Genomic DNA, 19,697 nt, shown 5'->3' on the forward strand with positions numbered 1-19,697 from the left:
GTGTTACTATTGTTATGGCATTCTAAAAATTTGGCTGTGCTGTACTTGAAAATAAAAAAAAATTTGAGGCTTTTAATGTTTATGGTATTATAAAGTGTCTAGATATAGGAAATTGGATTTTTTTTTGTTTGTTTTGTTGACCTTGATGTGGCGATGTGCCTTAAGATTAGTGGATATTTTAAACAAACATACATTTTGTTTTGATGTGAACAAAATGGATCAGTTAGACCATCAGCATGCAAAACATTCCATATCGTTTCATATGATGAAAAAAATGCCATTGAAAACTAACTTTCTTTTGTGAATTTCTTGCCCTGTTTCTAACCAGCTACAAAATAATTTGAGTAAGGGATTAGGCAGCATACAGGGGAATATGACACGTGAATAAAATGGCTGTGACAAATCTCTTCATTGTTTGTTTCTAGACTTCAACACCAAGGGTTTTTTGAGGTAGAATAAATATTCTTTGGAAGTTGTACGATTAGTACATAAACGCCATTGAGAAAAATTTTCAATCTTAATTTTCTTAGTTATTTCTTAAATAGATATCTTTTTATAATGACTGATTGCTTTCTATTATCTTAAAAAGAAAAGGAGTACTTGTGGCACTTAGAGACTAACCAATTTATTTGAGCATAAGCTTTCATGAGCTACAGCTCACGAAAGCTTATGCTCAAATAAATTGGTTAGTCTCTAAGGTGCCACAAGCTACAGCTCACGAAAGCTTATGCTCAAATAAATTGGTTAGTCTCTAAGGTGCCACAAGTACTCCTTTTTGCGAATACAGACTAACACGGCTGTTACTCTGAAACCCTTCTATTATCTTAATTTTGTTTTAGCTAAGCCATTTATGCAGTCTTTACATACATACATACATAAAAAAATAAACATAATAGTGTTTTAGAATAATTCTATTACAACATCAGATTAGTAGTTCTGTAGCTTGGGGCAAATCAAGAGCATATGGCCTGTGTGTGTGTGTGGTTTTTTTAAATACAAACCTGAAGTGGCCACTCTAGGTCAAAAAGTCTGTATCAAAAGTCTTCTCTAGCAGGTATTAGCAAGCAGGCTGGTAGCACCACCTGTTAAGCTTGCCCCACACTTCCCATTATAAACCTCTGTTTTCAGTTGCTTATAACTAAGGCTAAGTTTTAGTCAGGTATTTTTAGTAAAAGTCATGGACTAGTCAGGTCACAAGCAGTAGACAAAATTCGTGGCCCGTGACTTGTCCGTGACTTTTACTAAATATACCCCTGACTAAAACTGGGCGGGGGTGGACTTGGGAGGGACGGCACGGGTGCTGGGGAGGGGGGTAGAGCCTGGGGGGGAACGGCGCGGGCGCTGGGGAGCGGCAACCCTAGCTCCACGTGCTGCCTCCGCTCTGCCCCAAGCCCCAGTTCTGTAGCTCCCATTGGCTGGGAACCGCAGCCAGTGGGAGCTGCGGGGGCAGTGCCTGGCTGCCAGCAAAGACAGCATGTGGTGCTAGGGGAGCCCCCCTCCAGGTAAGCTCTGTCCCAACCCCAAGCCCTCATCCTCCCCCCCCTCCCCCCAATCCATCTTGCCACAGTGAGGCAAGACTGCCCCAGCAGCAGCCGGTGCACTTGAGCCAGCTGCACGGGGCTGCTGCAGAATTCACGGAGGTCATGGAAAGTTACAGCATCCATGACCTCCATGACAAACACTGAGCCTTACTTATCACTTTGCAAAACTTCAATCACTTGGGCTGAAATTTCCCCAGGCTGCATTTTTTTTGGAAAACTTCAACCAAAATGGTTCGACCATTTTTGAGAATGAGGCTAGAGAAAAACAAATTGTTGCCCGTGTTAGAAGAAGAAAATAATAGAAAAGATGTTCTTTGAGAAGCACTAGCACCCCATGCTTTGGAGTGGAAGCTTGAAATTTGGTAGCGGATGTGCCTTTTCTATCCCTGTGAAAATTTGGCCAAGTTATGTGCCTCTGAAAAATTGCACTTTTCACATGCTCATTAGAGATTTTTGCAGCTAAATTTCCCAAAGATTCTATTTGTCTTGTACATGTTCCAGGGCAGGGCTCAGCAGGGCTTACCCTCCAATTGCAGGTTTCAGAGTAACAGCCGTGTTAGTCTGTATTCGCAAAAAGAAAAGGAGTACTTGTGGCACCTTAGAGACTAACCAGTTTCCGTCTGCTCTGGCCATGCTGGGTCTGGGCAGCAAAAGTGACAACAAGGAGCTTGTGTCTCAGAGCTTTCCCTGCTGGGACCAGGCAGTTTGTGGAGGAGGAGTGAAATGCAGAATTATCCTGGGACAAGGATTGGGGAAGACCAACTTGGGACAGGGACAGGTTAGAGGGGAAGGAGAAGAAGGGGTAAAGCTTGGGGAAAATTCACACACAAGTCTGTGCCTGCTAGAGCACATTCCCATCCAGAGTTTCAAATGGAACCCAAGATTCCTGAGTGTCGCTATGCCTCTGTCAGCAAATGTCTTTGAAACCCTCTGGCAAAGTGTCTCTCCCCTTCAAGTGCTGTGGTCCACACAGAGGTTGAGAACTTAACTGAATCCTTTGTCACGGAGGCACCTGATGTTAACGGTAAAATTCTCATTATCTTCAGCGGGAGCAGGTTGGAATCCAATGTCAGGGTGTCTGTGTTTAAAAAATAACAATCAAAAAACCTATACTGGTTAGTCAACAATTTTCACTGCTCTATCAAGTATCACTTATTTTCTGTACAAAGTCTTTTGCTTTGCTGGTTTTCCACCTCGAGAAACTCTTGTTTGTATACATATTATTTGACATTACTTTAATCATGGATTTCGGGTATTAAGCAGGTAAACACCTGCAGCTGAACTGGGAAGCTGACTCAGGCTGCGAGACTGTAAAATCGCTGTGTAAATATTCAGGCTTGGTCTGGAGCTCAGGCTCTGGGACCCTCCCACCTCGTGGGGTCCCATGGCCCAGTCTGGAACCCCAGCCTGAACGTCTACACAGCAATTTTTAGCCTCCCAACGCGAGCCTGAGTCTGCTGACCTGGGCTGACCGAGCTGCGCGTCTTTTATCCCAGTGTAGACGTACCCATAGGCACTTGTGTGCTGAATAATAACTGTTTTTTTACAAATTACAAATACGTTGGAGTCTAATTTTCTTGTCAGGGTAAAATATTTTTCTCTAAACATTTTCCATTCTTATTAGCTTTATTGGCTACTGAAATTAAACTCTGTTTTGAACATTTTTTCTTTAATCTAGAAGTTACAGTATGTTCCTGCTCAACTGATGTGGCTGCCAAGTTTGTTCTTCATGCGGTTCAACTAATGAAACAGAAAGCATATAGAAGCCATGAGTTCTATAAATTCTCATCCTTACCAGAAAAAGGATCAGTGACTGAAGCGTTTCCTGTCTTAGTAAGTTAATTTGAATTTAAATATCAGTATGTACAAAAATTAACAGTACAGCATGAAAGAAAATTGGTTTTGTTGAGGTGTTATGCAGAGAACTTAAAGAAGCACAATATAACAGGGCCTGGATTCAATTGGAATTATGATGTTGAATTAGTTTAAAATTAATGCACTATATTTCCACTCTTTTGCAAGTCGTCTTTATTACTCCATATTTTATCATTTTGATGTTAAAACTGAACATAAGTGAATTTGGTGTCTTCAGTTGCTGGATTAACTTAATGCTTATTAAAGAAGACAGATTGGTAATCCAAAATCTGTTTGTTTGAAGAAAAGGCACAGTAAAGGTAGTGATAATGCAAGATTCCTCATGTTGCCACATTAACATGCCTTAGCCATGACCTGGAAGTCGTATCGGAGTTCATGCTCTGTGTCCATTCAGTCCTGAGCCTCTTTGAAAATGCCATAGAACTGTACCTAAATTATGGTACTCTTGCAAGAGAGAGTGAAGTCCGTGGACCACACTGCTTTCAAAACTAAATATTCATTTCTTCATCTTGGCTTTCCCTCAGTGAATTCTACATACGGATAGGCAACAGTCTCTCCCTCTTCTTCTGTAAACTAATCAAGCTGTTTTTCCTGCAAACTGGGAAAGAAGGAAGAAGTGTTATTTGAATGTATGTTTATTTCAAACCTGCTTATATAGAAAAATGCTGCACCTGTCTCTGGATTGTTGTGTACATTGCTAGGATATCAGACATGATTTATTGGAATTGTCTTGCATTCGCAGGGCAATCCTAGTTTCCTGGCCAATTCTGTGTAAACTTGGATTACTGGTATAATTGGAGTACTTTTGAACTGCATGCAAATTCCTTTGTTCTTATTAATTTATTTTTAGGGTGGGTGGGGAATGAGAATGGAAGGTGAGGATGTGAATATGTCTAACTTTTGTCTTTTCTATTATCCAGGGTGGAAAAACCATTGAATTTTGTATTGCTCGTTGGTGGGCCAGCCTTAGTGATGTCAGCATTGATTACACAATTTCCTTCCATGGCATAGTTTGTGCTGCTACTCAGTTAAACATAGTGAGTTTTTTCATATTTTACTTTCTGTTGATCAGTTCAAGAAATTCTTTGGTGATGAAAAGATCGCTAGTTGCAACTTGAAGAAAACTCAGACTATACATGTAGCTGAGATACAGGTCAGTGATTAATAACTCTTAAATGCACAGTAATAGGAACAGGAACCCACAGAAATGTATTGATCACGATTAGTACAAAAAAGCTTGGATTACAAAGAGTATATAGAAAATTTAAAAATTTCTGAGAAACATACTTATGATCTGATCTTTTTTGCTTTGTTCATCCACTAAACTTCCAAGTATTTACAGGAAATAATGGTCTAGGACATAGGTTTTTCAAACTTAAATTCCTAAAGTAGCAATGGGCTTAAACTACAGCAAGGAAGGTTTAGGTTGGACATTAGGACAAACTTCCTAACTATCAGGGTAGTTAAGCACCAGAATAAATTGCCTAAGGAAGTTGTGGAATCTCCGTCATTCTAAGTTTTTAAGAGCAGCTTAGATAAACACCTGTCATGAATAGTATAGATAATACTCAGTCCTGCCTTGAGTGTTGGGGACTGGACTAGAAGTCCTGTCGAGGTCCCTTCTACTCCTATATGATTCTATTCTGAAGAAAGGCCAGTAATGGGTTAGAATTTTTTGTATGTATTTATAAATAAAGCTGGGAACCAAGTTAACTGTTAAACACTTTTTTTAAAGCATGCTTCAGAAGGCATTGTCCGTTTTGATGTTCAGTCCACATTGAAATATGAAGATATTGCTCCTTGCATAAATCTGAAAAGCTGGATCCAAACGCTCAGGTACAGTTGCTGTTTTGGGGGCTATGTTGAAAATTGTCTGATCTTTCAAAGTTACTTAGCATGTAATTAAAATAGTAATTCTGAAAATAAACATGAATTAACAGTAAAATGAATATTAATATTTGGAATGGGACTCTGTGGTTATTTCCAGGTAACTGTAATAGGCGAATAGAACCCCTTTTATTAACATTGCCTACCCACCACTTTTCTTAAGATCCTTTTTCAGTTTCTTATAACTTTGCCAAACCTTAACTATTTGGGCTGAAATTTTTCCGTGCAGTTTTCTGCTTCAGGCTGACTTAAAAAGAAATCAGCCTGAACAGTGCAGCTGTTTCAGAGAACAAGGCAAGGTGAAAAAAACATGTTCTGCAATGTTTTTGTTTTAAACACTCTGGCAACTTTTTGTTTGAGAAGCCGTAGTGCCCTTGTGCTTTGGAGCAAGAACTTGAATTTTGGCTGGGGATAGTCTTTACCATTCCTGTAAAAATCTACCCAAATATGGCAAAGTTACAAGCCTTTGAAAAAATGTATTTGCACATACTCAGCCTTCATAGGGTTTAGTAGCTAAAATCTCTAAAGATTCCATTCTCACTGAGCATATTCCAGCGCCTCAGAGTTTCTAGTGCTGACCAGACTGTCTGTGTGTCACACAGCGACTGAGCATGTTCCATTCCAGGGTTAGAGGGACTTGCTAGGACTTTCTTTATAATGGTAGCTCCAGGTTGCTTTAGGCCAGAGTAGGGTGGGAGTCTGGAACTGAGCAGGGATACTGGCTCTCCTCTGTTCAGTGACCCTGCCTGCTGGTGCCCAGGAAGACTTTTCATCCTAATCGCATTTGCCATGTCCAGTCAGTCCTAGTCTCCCCTTCTGGGCTTCTTGTTCTAGTCCCAATGAGGATGAAGAGGAAGCCACCTGACTTAAATGCAAAAGGGACTAGAACTGAATGGGGGGGTGGGGGGAGGAAGGAAGGAGTAGACAGGGACAGGGTGAGACTGGGGCTGGCGGGAGGAGGAACAGAAACTGTTACTAGGATCCTGAAGGGGTCAGGGACTCGGACTAGTTGAGCAAGAAGATTAGAACTGAAAGCTGAAGAGGTTGGGTGCGGGGAGGGAATCTGGAACTGGGAAACAGTTGGTGGGACAGAGGAGAAACACTGAGATTGGATGAGGAGCTAGGTGGGAGGCAGGGAGATTGGGACTGGCTGGACAATAAAACTGAGAACTGGCGGGAGAAGGGGGGAAATGGCAGAGGAGGAGAGGGGAAATCTGATGAGGAGCTGTGAAGTGGGTGAGGGGGAAACTGCGACTGGTTAGGACAAGGAACCGGGGGGAAATAGCGAGGGCTGGGCTGACTAGGGCTGTGGGGAGGGAAGAGGGACTAGGGCAAGGAATCAGGAGGGAATAACTGGGACTGGCTGGGCTAGGAGACTGGTGCGGGGACACTTGGTGTGAAGGGAAGGCCGGGACTTAGCTGGGGATCCCCAGTGGGGAGACTAGAATTGGCTGAGCAAGGAAAAGGTGGTAAGAATGAGAAGCCTGAGGAGTGGAGACGGCATGGGTAGGCAAGGAGAATTGGACTGGGACCAGGAGCCAGGGTAAGGAAGAACAAGACAGGGACAGGTTGTTGGAGGGGATGAGAAAGAGGAAGAAGGGCCTGTGCCTCTTGGAGCACACTTCCCTTCTTAGCCAGGAATATAACCCAAGATTCTTGAGGGCTCACCCTTCATCTGCAAGGGGACTTCACAATATTTACTGACAGGAAAGTGTCCTTTCCCCCCTAGTGCTGGTGTCTATGGAAAATGACAACTTGCTACTGCTGTCAGTTACTCAATTAGCTCAAGTGGCAGAGGACTGTGTTCTGACTCAAACAGTTCCGACCTATTGATGACCCATATGGGTCTCAGTGTGATGCCACATGCTGGAATTTCTGGGTTTTGTTTGCTTTTTTTTTTTAAATCTATGAAATTACACACACACACAAGAAAACTAAAGTTGCAAGATCAAGCACTCTAAAGTTAGGAAATGCCCTTTTGTGCTTATGCATTAAGATGGTCTTTGATTATATCATCACATATGTTTTTTTCTACAGGATCCCAACCTCATTCAGTATGCAGCATGGGGGATGCTAACTTAATGAGCAGCCATTTAATTTTTTTCTCATTAGTCAGTGTGTGTCCCCTGTGCCTTATTTACTGCACACTCTCTTTAAACTCTGATCTAAAGACAGAATTATTAATTTCCTCGTGTTTTATGGCACTCATCACTAGTATTTGAGTGCTTCATAAACATTCTGAATTATCTTTAGTGCCCTGTGAGAGATGCATATTATCCCCCTCTTTTGTAGATAGTTGAGGGACCGAGACGTTAAGGTCAGAAGTATCCACTCACCTTGGGTGCCCCAATTGAGACCCCTAGAACCTGATTTTTCAAAGTACTGCAGTTTGTATGTTCCAAGCTCAGCTCCTTCTGAGTTCACTTGCATTTGTGAGTGCTCAGCCTTTCTGCAAATCAAAGCCGAGGGTCTCAAGTTGGACACCCAGAAAATGAGGAACATGTAATTAATGGTTGTATGTGGGTAAAGATGGGTTTAAGTGACTTGCACATAGGAACTCTGTGGCAGAGGCAAGGATATAGTCCAATTTCGAGGGTAGTATTGAGTTGTCTTTACCATGAGATCATCCTTACTCTTCCTGCAATACCGTGCCTCATTTGCTACATACCTTCCAACTTCTGCAGTAGTGGAGCCGGGACCTGTAGACAAGTCTCCTTCACTTCATAACCCTGGTTCATCCACAAAGCAGGTCCATCTTTTGCGGTGTAAGAGGCGAGGGTCCTGTGGAAAAAACAGCGTGTGATCATGTAATTGAAGACTGTATCATAATGCATGCGAGTTTCTGTTTAGACAAACTGTTTTAGGAAAACTGTTCCTAAAACTTGCTGTTGTGTTTAACTGCAGACCAGCGAGCGCTAAAATAAAACCTTTAGGATCCAGAGATGTTTTGCCAAATAATCGTCAACTATATGAGATGATTTTGACGTACAACTTTCATCAAGTAAGTTTTAATTGGTTCTTTAATGCTGTTTTAAATTTCATATCTCTAGAACTTTTTAGTGAATTTCCTAACAAAAGGTGTAAGGAGAACTCTAGGATATGCGGGATCACAGAATCTTGGGGTGCCTCTGTAGCTGATGCCAGTTATAATGCAAACTGCAAGAACAGGGATTCTAATTAATCATAAATTGGAAAGATTGTTTAAGTTTTACTATGATTAATCTAGATTAATCTGAATCATTACTTCAGAAGTGTACCTTTACTACGTAATATTCAATTGTGTTTTGACTTATTTTTTTTATAGCCTAAGAGTGGGGAAGTGACTCCAAGCTGTCCACTGCTTTGTGAATTGTTGTATGAATCTGAATTTGACAGCCAGCTGTGGATTATATTTGACCAGAACAAAAGACAAATGGGGTCAGGTGACGCTTATCCACATCAGGTACAGAGAGATATACTTACCCTGATCAGACATTCTACATAAATATGAAAATTATATTCCTTCTCTTCCCCCTCCCTACCTGTCTACAGTCCAGACCCCTGGGTGTAGATAGACCCTGCCATCAGATAATCACAGCATGTAGTAATTGCACTTTTGAGTGGTGTATTTTGTAAAAGGAACTTGCTGACTGGAAATTGCCAGTTTTCTCCATGGGGTGGAACATGTCATTCTTTCTTTGTAGATAAAGGAAGAAGATTTGAAAAATTTGACTCTTCTTTCTTTTTTTAACTACAAAAAGCTTTTACCATGTGACTGCTTGCCTTAGTGTGACCAATGCTACCAGAGAAGTGAACTGCAGTCCCTGTCTTTTTACTAAGATGTTGCACCGTTTCAGTTTTTCTGTGTAAGGCAGAAAGGGTCCCTCAGGCTCTTCCTAGTGCTGGTATATTTGTCTAGCAGAGTGGTTATCTTTGTCCTATCAGAGGCACCTTTATTAGATTTCTAATCAATGTCTTCCAACAGCCTTTTGACGTGTGAGAGGCTGGTTGTGGAAGACTTCTTTGGTACTGCCTTTGGTAGGAGGGTGGATTGTCACAAGACTTGTAGGTATTCTACCCTCTGTATAGGTTCCTGTACCACTTTGGGAAAGCCTATATATCTGACTTGGTATAGAAGAATAAAAAGAAAAGGGGAAGTCTTCTTTCCTGATTTTCTTTCTTGGAATTATTTTCTAATAATCCAGATTCCCAGTTGGCCTTTATTAATGTAGTTTTGGATCATTCTAACTGTTCTGGAAAGATCAGTTTAAGATTGTCGCTCATCAGAGTACTGGAGCTTCTGGCAGACTGCCTTTTATGACCTTGATTCAACAAAACACATATGCCTACACTTTAGAATATGCATATGACTAATCCCATCCCTGTTTGGTAAAGCACCTCTGCACATTCTTCACTTCAGGAATGTGCTTAAATTCCATTAATTTAAATGGGATTGCTCACATTCATGGATGCTCTGCTGAATCAGGACTTTTATTACCTTTTCTTGAAGATTATTTGCTGCTGCTGTTATACGAAAGACAGAGTCTGTGATGTGAAGGCCATGATAAATATACCTTACTTATTTGATATTCCATAATGACATTGTGGCTCTTTGCCCATAACCAGAATTTTTGTTTGTCCGATTTCCATATAAACAAATCTAGTAATGTACTGGTAGTAGCAGACACAATTTGACTGGATTAACTCAAGAAAGTCTTCCCTAACCACTTACAAAACTCGGCTACATAACTTTGACACAGAGCAAACTCGTAGTTACTGTCATGCCAAGACAAAGCTCATTAGGAAATTCCCTAGAGTGTACTTCATGGGAATGAGGCTTGGTCTGAATAATTGAGTGTACTTCAAGAGCACTTCAACTGCAGTACCATTCTTCTTGATTCAAAATTGTACAACCTGCCAGAGATTGTGTCACTGGTACCTAAAGTTCTTACAGCTTTCACTAGAAATAAGGCAACTTCTGTAGCTTCTTAGAAACATCCTTATCAAAGGTTTCAGAGTAGTAGCCGTGTTAGTCTGTATTCGCAAAAAGAAAAGGAGGACTTGTGGCATCTTAGAGACTAACCAATTTATTTGAGCTTAAGCTTTCGTGAGCTACAGCTCACTTCATCGGATCCTTATCAAAGGTATCTGAAAACTTGTTTCCATCACCTTTATCCATACCTTCAAGCAATATTGCTTCCTGGACTTAGTTTCAAGGTCTGATGTCTAGTTTGGAAGAGTGCTATTACAGTTGAAGTCCTCTTGAGACACAGCTGCTCATCAGTCTTCCAAAAGTGTGGCTCTGTACAGCCAACGTTCAGTAGTCTACATGGCTGCAGGTGTAATTCTTAGAGATCATTGAGTGCACGTAGGTACACAATATTTTCCATCCCCACTTCTTTGGAGTCTAGAATATAGTCTTTGAAGTGGCAAAAGGTACTAAGGAGCAAGGTTGTAGCAGCATGTATATGTTCAGGCTTGAATGCTCAGTACTGTGAGAAAGAGAACACATCTGCAACCCTCGGTAATCAAAGCATTCTAGGGGCTTCCAGCAAAGATGTGTATTAGTTACAGATCCCCCAAATAATACGAAGTGAGCCATTAATCCTCAGTATATAGTACAGTATACTCTTTTAGTCAGTGAGGTAATAATTCCATTGAAAGCAAAAGGACGGGACATTACTGCCTTTTATTTCTCATTAATATAAATGTAGACAAAAGATTCTCTGTGAAGCTGCTAAAGCTGTATTGGTTAAGGAAAAACATGATTCTGCTTTTATTTGTAGGATTATGTGTGCATGGTAAAACTTCTTAATCTTGGCATTTTATGAGAACCTCTTTCTTTCAGTATTCCCTGAAACTGGAGAAAGGAGATTACACTATTCGGTTACAAATCCGTCATGAACAGAACAGTGAACTGGATCGCATCAAAGACCTTCCATTTGTTGTTTCTCACAGGTTGTCTAATACTTTGAGCTTAGATATTTATGAAAACCATAGCCTTGCTCTCTTAGGAAAGAAGAAATCAAACAGTTTGACATTGCCACCAAAACACAGTCATCCATTCTTTGTTACATCTCTGCCTGATGACAAGTAAGTTGATGTTGCCTATTTTCCGGTGTAGATTTAACCAGCTGCGTCTATAAATCCAACTAAAATGATACCCATCAATATGATACATATCTTTCTAGCGTTTGTAGTTTCACATTGTAAACTGATTAACAAAATGTGACTTAAGTGTTGCTGTTTGACCGTTTCGAGTTCTTTATATGTTTAGTATTAGTGGAACTAAGTCATTTTCGCATATCCTTGTTTGATTATGTTTGTATTTTCCTTTATTTTTTTATTAGAATACCTAAAGGAGCAGGACCAGGGTGTTATCTTGTAGGAGCTCTGACATTGTCTAAGACGGAACTTGGAAAGAAAGCTGTGAGTACTCGAAACTAATAAAGGCCCTGTTCTCAAAAGTTCCTATTTCTCTAAATGGGAAATTCTGTGTCTTGATGATGATCATTGAGCCTTATTTTCTTAATCTTCCTGTTAAGAGAGTGTTCAGTGTAGTAAGTCAGACACATGGGTTTTTGTAAAATCAGTTGTCTTAGTGTAAACTTAATTCTGAATATTTAAAATGTACTCTTGCAGTTTAATTTGAAATTATACAATGTAAATCGTAAGTCTCCAAAAATTAGTTTAAACTGTGCAGGGGCATTTTGAAGTGCTGTAGAGGCAACTGCTTTTTTTTCACTGTTACGGCAGACTTGGAAGAATGGGGTTCTTTGTGTAATTGTCTACCTGAATGTCATTGTTTAATGTACAGTACTACTTCATGTGGTTTTTTGCTTTTGCATGTTGCTTCTCTAGTCACTTACGTGGTACACTTCCTTACTCGCGTGCATGCAGCTTCCAGCAAAAAAAAAAACACAAAATAAATGTGCCTTTTGACACCTACTTACATTTTACTTTTAAAACTTAGGAGACATCTATTTAGTAGACTGTAATGCTGGGGCAGGATTTCTTACCTGCTGCAGACTTCTGATGTTGTCAACCACTAATACAGCTGTGTGCGCCAATGTAATGACATAAGATTTCTTTTCTACCTCCTTATGTCATAATGGAAAAGCTGTACCTCCTTGGTCAGTATGTAGAGACCTAGAAACTTAATTTCCTGACTTGAATGAATTTTAAGTCTGACTCTAGCTATAAAAGCCAAATCAGTCTTCCAGTTTATTCACTTAGTGCTAAGTTTAGGAAGGATTCCCTAAGATACTCCAGTATTTTTTAAGTTGGTTATTGCTAAGATTAAATCAGCATTGGGTAGTGTTTATAAATGTCAATATTTACAGAGTTAGAGTCCATATAAAAGATTCTCTTGCCTTAAAAACTACTAATTCTCCCCCTTCCCCTCCAATAGAGAGCTCTCTATTCCCATGGAAAATGTCTAATGTTTTCTATGCAATCATATATTAAGACACAGGAAATCTTGTTTAGCAGGCCAAGAAATAATTTCAAGCAGGTTAGATTAAATGTATTTGATTTGTGACATATTATGGAGACAACATAATGTATTAAATCTAGGTACATATAATACTACAGGCTAGGTAACAATTTACAAGAAAATGGAACGTTTTTATTTAGGAAGCTGTACTTTTTCTTGGGCCAGAAAAACTTGAGAAACCCACTAATCCAGCATGTTAAACTTTTAGTTTGGCTTATATTTACTTGTATGTACAGTAAATTCACAGCAAGATCGGAAGTTTATTGCTGTTTTGATGAACATATAACTGTAATGATAGTATAAGATATTTTCCGTTTCATCTGAAATTCAGCAGAACAATTTGTTGTAATTCTTGGCTAGGCTATTTTACATCAAATTAAATAACCATTAGGTACAGTCATTTCTAGAGTGGAAACCACTGGAGATGCAATAGTTATTGCTTATCAAGTCAGTTTCCCTGAAAATGGTTCAAGAGAAACATAGAGCTCATTGAACGAACTTTTCACCTCAGATTCTTAACACAATCACGCACTTGTGTATCATGTTAGGGGAACAGTTTGTTGGATAAGTGCCATCAATAGTGTCACATTCTTGCTGCTGCCATCAGTGAACATCACTATGCACCAAGTGACAGAAGGGAGGAATAGGCAACAGTGTTATTCTAGTCCACTAAGTGTGAACTGAAAAAAAAAAAAATGCAGTAATATTTTTGTACATTAATTCTATTTAAGTATTATAAAATGGAACAGTACCACTCAATTTCAGTTTTAATCTAAAACTCTCAATTGTGTTGTATTCTAAAATTCATTTTGCCATTGTTCATTGCGCTAGTGGTTAACAACACTTCTGTCTTACTAGGAACAACAAACTGTATACACAAAAATGCATTATTTTTTTTAATTTAAAAGACATTAAAATATTTGTATGCTTTAAGAGCATGTTTTGATCACAGACCTGGCACTTTAGTAGTTTGAGCTCTCTAGGTTGAAAATAAACCATAATCATACAGAGAAGGTGTCTCCATCCTGTGTAGTGTGTGCATGTTTTCTTACGGTATGTTGTTCTAACTCCCAGGGGCAGTCTGCAGCAAAACGACAAGGAAAATTTAAAAAGGTACTGAATGTCAGTTTTTGGAAAAGATATGCTTAAGTCTTTTTTTGCATATGACTTAGAGAATTTTTCTATTAGTATTATACTTAATTTTTCATTGTCTCCCTCAGCTGCCTTCTCTTATGTAGTCTTGAGTTATCCACTTCATGCCTTAAGCAACACCTGCTGTTAGACCAACAAAACATTACTGTAATACCAAGTTAATTGAGTGGCACTTGAGCACCCAGATACTTCTGTGATAGTGCCTTAAAAATGCATGTGTTGTAATGAGTCATTCTGTAGCTCCCTTTCTTTATTATATTCTCCCCCAGTTTCTCTCTCTCTCTCTCTCTCTCTGAAGTGCTTGGAGTCGAGATTTTCCATGGCAAATATTTTGCCTTTCATCTTGTCTCTTAATGAATGCACTGAAAATTGAACTTAAGGTTTATGATATAAAGCATGGTATCCAATCCCTCCTCACCACCAACTGGACGTATTTCTTTGAGGCTTAGTTGTACTGAAACATAGACTGGATGTAGCACTAGAAAACATACTTTAGCAAACACTGCTTTTGCAGGGGGATGGACTAAATGACCTAATAGACTTTTCCATCTCTAGCTTCTGTGATCCTCTTAAACAAAGCATAGCCATAGCTCAATGTAGAATAATTTAATTTTGGCATAAAGTCAGCCTGTTCGTGGAATGGTAGAAATCATAATTGGAGCAGGTGGTATAATCTACAGAAAACTGTCATTTTCCTATCTAGTATCCTTCATGTAAATAAATTGATAAAGTAACATTGGAATGTACAAGTGTTTTCAATAAAATGAGCATTTTATCATTCTGTAGTACGTATTGTAGCAGATGGGCAGTTGAAAACAAAGGAAGATGATTGGCCTTTTTAAAAAGGGCTATGTCATTCACTTCAGTTCTTTCCTGTCTCCCAGCAGATGTAGGTTACTTATGTTTGGCTAGCTTGTTTTCCCACCCTTTCTGCTGCCTCTTCTAAAGTGACATGATTACTTTGCCTCCTATTTTCTTTCCTCTCTGTGAAGTCTGTTTCCAGGCTCTGGAAGGAAATCACACCTACTTGCATATCTCTACCTTTCACTAATCTGATGGGTCGGAGTTTTGACTGGGGAGGAGAAGGAGGATATGGGTCATGGAAGTTACCAGCTCCATGCAGTATATTCTACACCTTTGCTGTATAATCTGAGAGCCTATAAGGTTGAGAGGCTGCTATCTTTGTTGGTCTTGGTATGGATATGTCAGTACAAGGAGAAGGTCAGACTGTCAAAGAAGAACTTTGATGCAGACTGCTGCCATTTTCCTGTGTTCGCTTTTGTATCATCTCTAGAATTAACTATAACTCATTTAGAAAGACTAAAAATGCCCACGTAAATGCATCCTTTTCCTGAAGGATAGGATGTGTTGATCCCACTAATTGTGAATCCACAATAAAGGAGCTAATATAGTACCTATTCATAAAACCATTCAGGGTGTATTGGATATTAGTGTGACGCTCTGCTCAGGGCTGCCCAAAGCAGTAAGCCCCTGTCACCTCACTGCCTTAGCAAGAGTGCGTGTTCCTGGAGATTAGACAGTCAGTTCCCTGCCACACCAGCCTGTCCACCTCACCAACATACTCTTTGAGAGTCTCCCAGTCTTAACGTTGTCTTGCAGGTAAAAATCAGTGAAGCATAGTTCCCCAGAGGTGTGCCTCTGTGGTGTCCAGTCCCTCTCACTGGACACTCACAGAAGTTAAGTTTGCTGTCTCCAACAAAATGGTATACACTCCAGCCTGTTAGATTAACTGAGGACTCATTCTGTACTTAAATGTAACAGCACTGAGATTGTTTATAGTAAAACTAAGAATGAATTTATTAGCACAGAACAGAGATTTAAGTGATAATAATTAGAGATAACAAACAGAAAATGGTTACAAAGAAAATGAAACATGCTTTCTAGTACCTGCAACTTAAGTCTAACAAGTTATGTCTTTGTCTAAAGAACTTACTTACAGCATCTCCAGCCCTTCCTGGTAGGAGGATCCAACATTCTCAGAATCAGAAAGTGCTGTCCCCTAAGTAATGGGCACCTATGGGGTACCTCCTTTTTATAGTCCAGTAAACCTTTGAAATGTATTCTTTGGAAAATAAACCCTGACAAAGTTCCTCTCCTCTCTTGGTGTGTAGATGCCATACTCTCTTCCTCATTCTCTGGTAAATTTGCTTTTTCAATTAGCGTAATCACTTTGTTTACATTAAATGTAAATGTACTCCCATTGTCTCTGGCGTCACCTGGATCAGTTTACGTTGGAGACAGACAAAAAAACATTCCTTTGTCAATGACCAACTGGTTTATCTGTTCTACTTAGGTTGCTTGGTCGGAACATATTTTAGTAACATATTTCTAGCACATGTGTAAAGAATTATGTACACTAACCATACAAACATCACCCAATAATAACATGTGTCACCGGTTTGTATGTGATACAAGACACTGTTTGGCTAAACATTCTAAGTAGAGTGTGTTGGGTGTGCCCTTTGCTAGTTGGCATAAAGGGGCTCTTAAGCTCACAACTAGTCCTTAGTCAGTCCTTTTGATACTTACCATGCCTCCTAAAGTATAAGTTTAATGCTACACTTCTGGCTTCCAGGAAACACTTTCCTATCTTGTGGTAGTGGGCAGAGGCAGGGTGGGGGGAGGGGGTGGCATGCGGGGTCACACGCCACCCCAACCTCATTTGCTGCTTCCTTGTATTGAGCATGCTCACATGGACTGAGCATATTCAGTAACGCTGCTGAAGCCAGCTGCCCTCACTCTGCGTCCCCACCCCCCATCAGCAAGGATGGGTCATGTCTGGTAGTGGAACTACACTCTGTACAGATGGAATAGTGAGTTCCCATAAGAAGACACAAGAGAATGGAAACTGCCCATATAAAAGGTGATATATGCCTCAGGATGTTTGGTTAGGGTATAGAAAGAGAAGGAGTGCACTTCTGAACAGATGGACCACCTCCTCCTGGAGGTGGCTGCTAGTTTACCCTCCAGTGTCACTCAGAACTATATAGCTATAGGCCTGGTCCAGAGACTTTGCTGCCAAGATTCCCTTACATGTTAATCCTCTTCACAGGTAGCCTGTGTGACACTTTTGGGGGTATCCGGGGTGAATCACTACCTCCTACATACAGTGAGAGAGTCTTGTCTGTGCCCTCTAGGGGAAACTCTCCCCAACTACTGGTTGCAGGCAAAGTGAGCACTCTGTTCTGCACTCCATAAGCCCTGTTTGTTCCCAGTGCAGGCTTGCAATTTACATACCACCGAGTACCCAGTCCCTTATCTTCTGGACATGCACATTATATACTGATCTGCTGCCTCCACAGAAGCAATGCATCCCAGTTCACTGGTTTCATCTTAATTCAGCACTCTTCTTCGTACAAGGCACTTACCTGTGACTATAGTAAAACCAAATTGAAGTTTATTTAGCAGAGCTTGAGACAGATTCAAATAAAAGCAAGTATAAGGGTTTGGAAACATAAGGTTACAAGTAAACAAAAAACATGAAAAACACACTATCGCCTATGCTTATTAACAAGATATGGTATTTCTCATCCAATGGTCAGTTGTTACAGCACTTGTCCAGTTCAGAAAGATGAGATCTATCTTTCATGAGACATTCCTGCTGGCAGGGTCTCTTCTTTGTAATGGATAAAGTCGTGTACCCTTTCTGCTTCTCTTATACAGGTAAACTGATGTCTCTTATTTCAGGGGTCCCCTATTCAGACACTTTTCTTGGGGTTCTTGTCATTGTAAATCCTCAAGCCTGCACGTGGTCCAGACAGTAAACGTAAGGCTGGCTTCACGTATGTCCATTGTTCTCAGTGTTGATTGAGTTAGCCCTGAGACCCTTCTCACCTCAGGTGATAAGTTTCACTTCAGTAATTTTGAAACTCAATATCCTACATGTTAGTAACTCTAAAATGATTTCTCATACCGACATCACACAATTGGCTAGTTCTTAGCTTTCGACAGAGACCACCCATGACCCCCTTTGGTGAAATATTGAGAAGATGTTTGTATGCAGGGGTAACATACCTGCCTTTGTGTGTCTGTGTCTCAGCCTAGGAATAATCCCCCATGACATTTTGCTGCAATAGGGAACCATTTACAAAGTCCCAGTGTTTTTAGGCAGAAATGCTTGGGATTCCCATTTTCCAAGCCATGATAACAAACACTCATTTTCTGGCTGCTTCAAGACATGCTGTAGTAAGAGAGATGAGTCTGCTGTGCTTCAGAAGCATTTTTGCCAGAAGCGTCAAGGATCTACAACAACCCATCAGAAGGTGGCTGTAGGTCACTTTTATGTAGACCTGCTACATTTCTAGTCCGTGTGCCTTAAACACTGTTTCTCTAAGCTACTCTATCAAGTTTCCATCAAGGCATTGCAAAACCCCTCTACTCCAGGAGACTTGCTTAAATGATCCATTCTGGAGCAGTCTCCCAAGTCTTACTCCAAAAGGCAGATTCAAGAGACTTATTATCTCTACTCTGTTTTCCTCGGACAGCTTGTGTTTCATATGTTTTTTAAGACTAGGAATTTCTTCCTCTCAGTCCAGTTAAGCTTTATGGAGGCCCTTTGCTTTGTGATCCAAGTGGCCAGTCTGAGGGCATTCCTGTGGTCCTGGATCTGTAAAACACCTGTTTGCATAGTCCCATTTGTGTGGACCACCAGAGATCACTTAGACTTTGTTCAGAGTTGATACTGGCAGTTTAAATGCTTGTATTTCTCCTCTTGACAGCTTCCAAGTGTTTCCCAGTATCATTGTGGCTATAGCAGCCAGCCTTCCTGAAGGAGGTATTCTTTGTCTCCTTATACCTTCACTACAGAAATCACTCAGGGTATGTCTACACTGAAAACGCGATAGCGGAACAGCTGTACTTCAGTGTAGATACTGCCTACGCTGATGGCTGGGGTTTTCTCATCGGTGTAAGTAATCCACCTCCCTGACAGGTGGTAGCTAGGTTAACAGAAGAATTCTTCCATTCACCTAGCACTGTCTACATTGGGATAAGTTGGCATAGCTACGTCTTTCAGGCATATCGATTTTTCACACCCCGAGAGATGTAGCTGTGCTGATGTAAGTTCCCAGTGAAGACAAGCCTTGAGACTCATGCTTTGAGCAGGGGTCTAATCCTTAGTGAAGATGTGAAGAAGGGTAGTATGCTCACTATTTCACCCTCTCCCTAAAAGCCTGAGGGATGAGATTGGATGCAAAGTAGAAAAGGATGTCCTCAGTATGGGTTCCACTCTAACTGTAGCTTCACAGCCACTATTTTTCTCCATTCAGGGCTTTTTCTGTCTTGCTTTTCAGCAAACCCAGACTTAACCGGCCTTCTTTCTCTGGTGGTTGCAGGACCTAAAGATCCACCAAAGCTTGCTCTTAGAGGTGGCCTCAGATTGGCCGTGGTCACAACAGATGAGTGTCTGGGGTTGAGCCCACCATAAAGGGGTTCAGGGCTGCTGGTCCCCAGCAGAGAGATTCCTGCCAGTCAACTGTGAGAGGAGTAAACTGGTTTTACACCATATAAGTTCTTCCACATGTCCTGACCCAAAGGACAAAGTATTCAGTATCCTAACAGAACCCAAATTGCAATTGTTTATATCAGCAGCTTTGGGTACATGGAGTTGGAATGAAAATAGAAGCCCACTGATTTTTCCTTTTGGCAATGAGAGAGCTGTTCTAGTAAGCCACTCACGTTGTGGGCTTTTTAGCGATAGGGCATAATGTCTGAGCTGTACTTGGAATAATCAGGAGAAATGGAATCTA

General features: G+C 40.5%; 1 protein-coding gene across 1 annotated transcript in view; it reads left to right on the forward strand.

Annotated features, from left to right (window-relative positions):
* TPP2 (tripeptidyl peptidase 2) overlaps positions 1-19,697 on the forward strand; it is an 80,347-nt gene that overhangs the window by 38,114 nt on the left and 22,536 nt on the right. The window contains 8 exon segments of the mRNA XM_048854534.1: positions 3,220-3,374; positions 4,337-4,453; positions 5,152-5,252; positions 8,208-8,304; positions 8,608-8,745; positions 11,131-11,375; positions 11,633-11,711; positions 13,852-13,890. Coding sequence (XP_048710491.1) covers positions 3,220-3,374; positions 4,337-4,453; positions 5,152-5,252; positions 8,208-8,304; positions 8,608-8,745; positions 11,131-11,375; positions 11,633-11,711; positions 13,852-13,890 — 971 coding nt within the window.

The sequence above is a fragment of the Caretta caretta genome, chromosome 1 (assembly GCF_965140235.1).
Source record: "Caretta caretta isolate rCarCar2 chromosome 1, rCarCar1.hap1, whole genome shotgun sequence".
NCBI classification, from domain to species: domain Eukaryota; kingdom Metazoa; phylum Chordata; order Testudines; family Cheloniidae; genus Caretta; species Caretta caretta.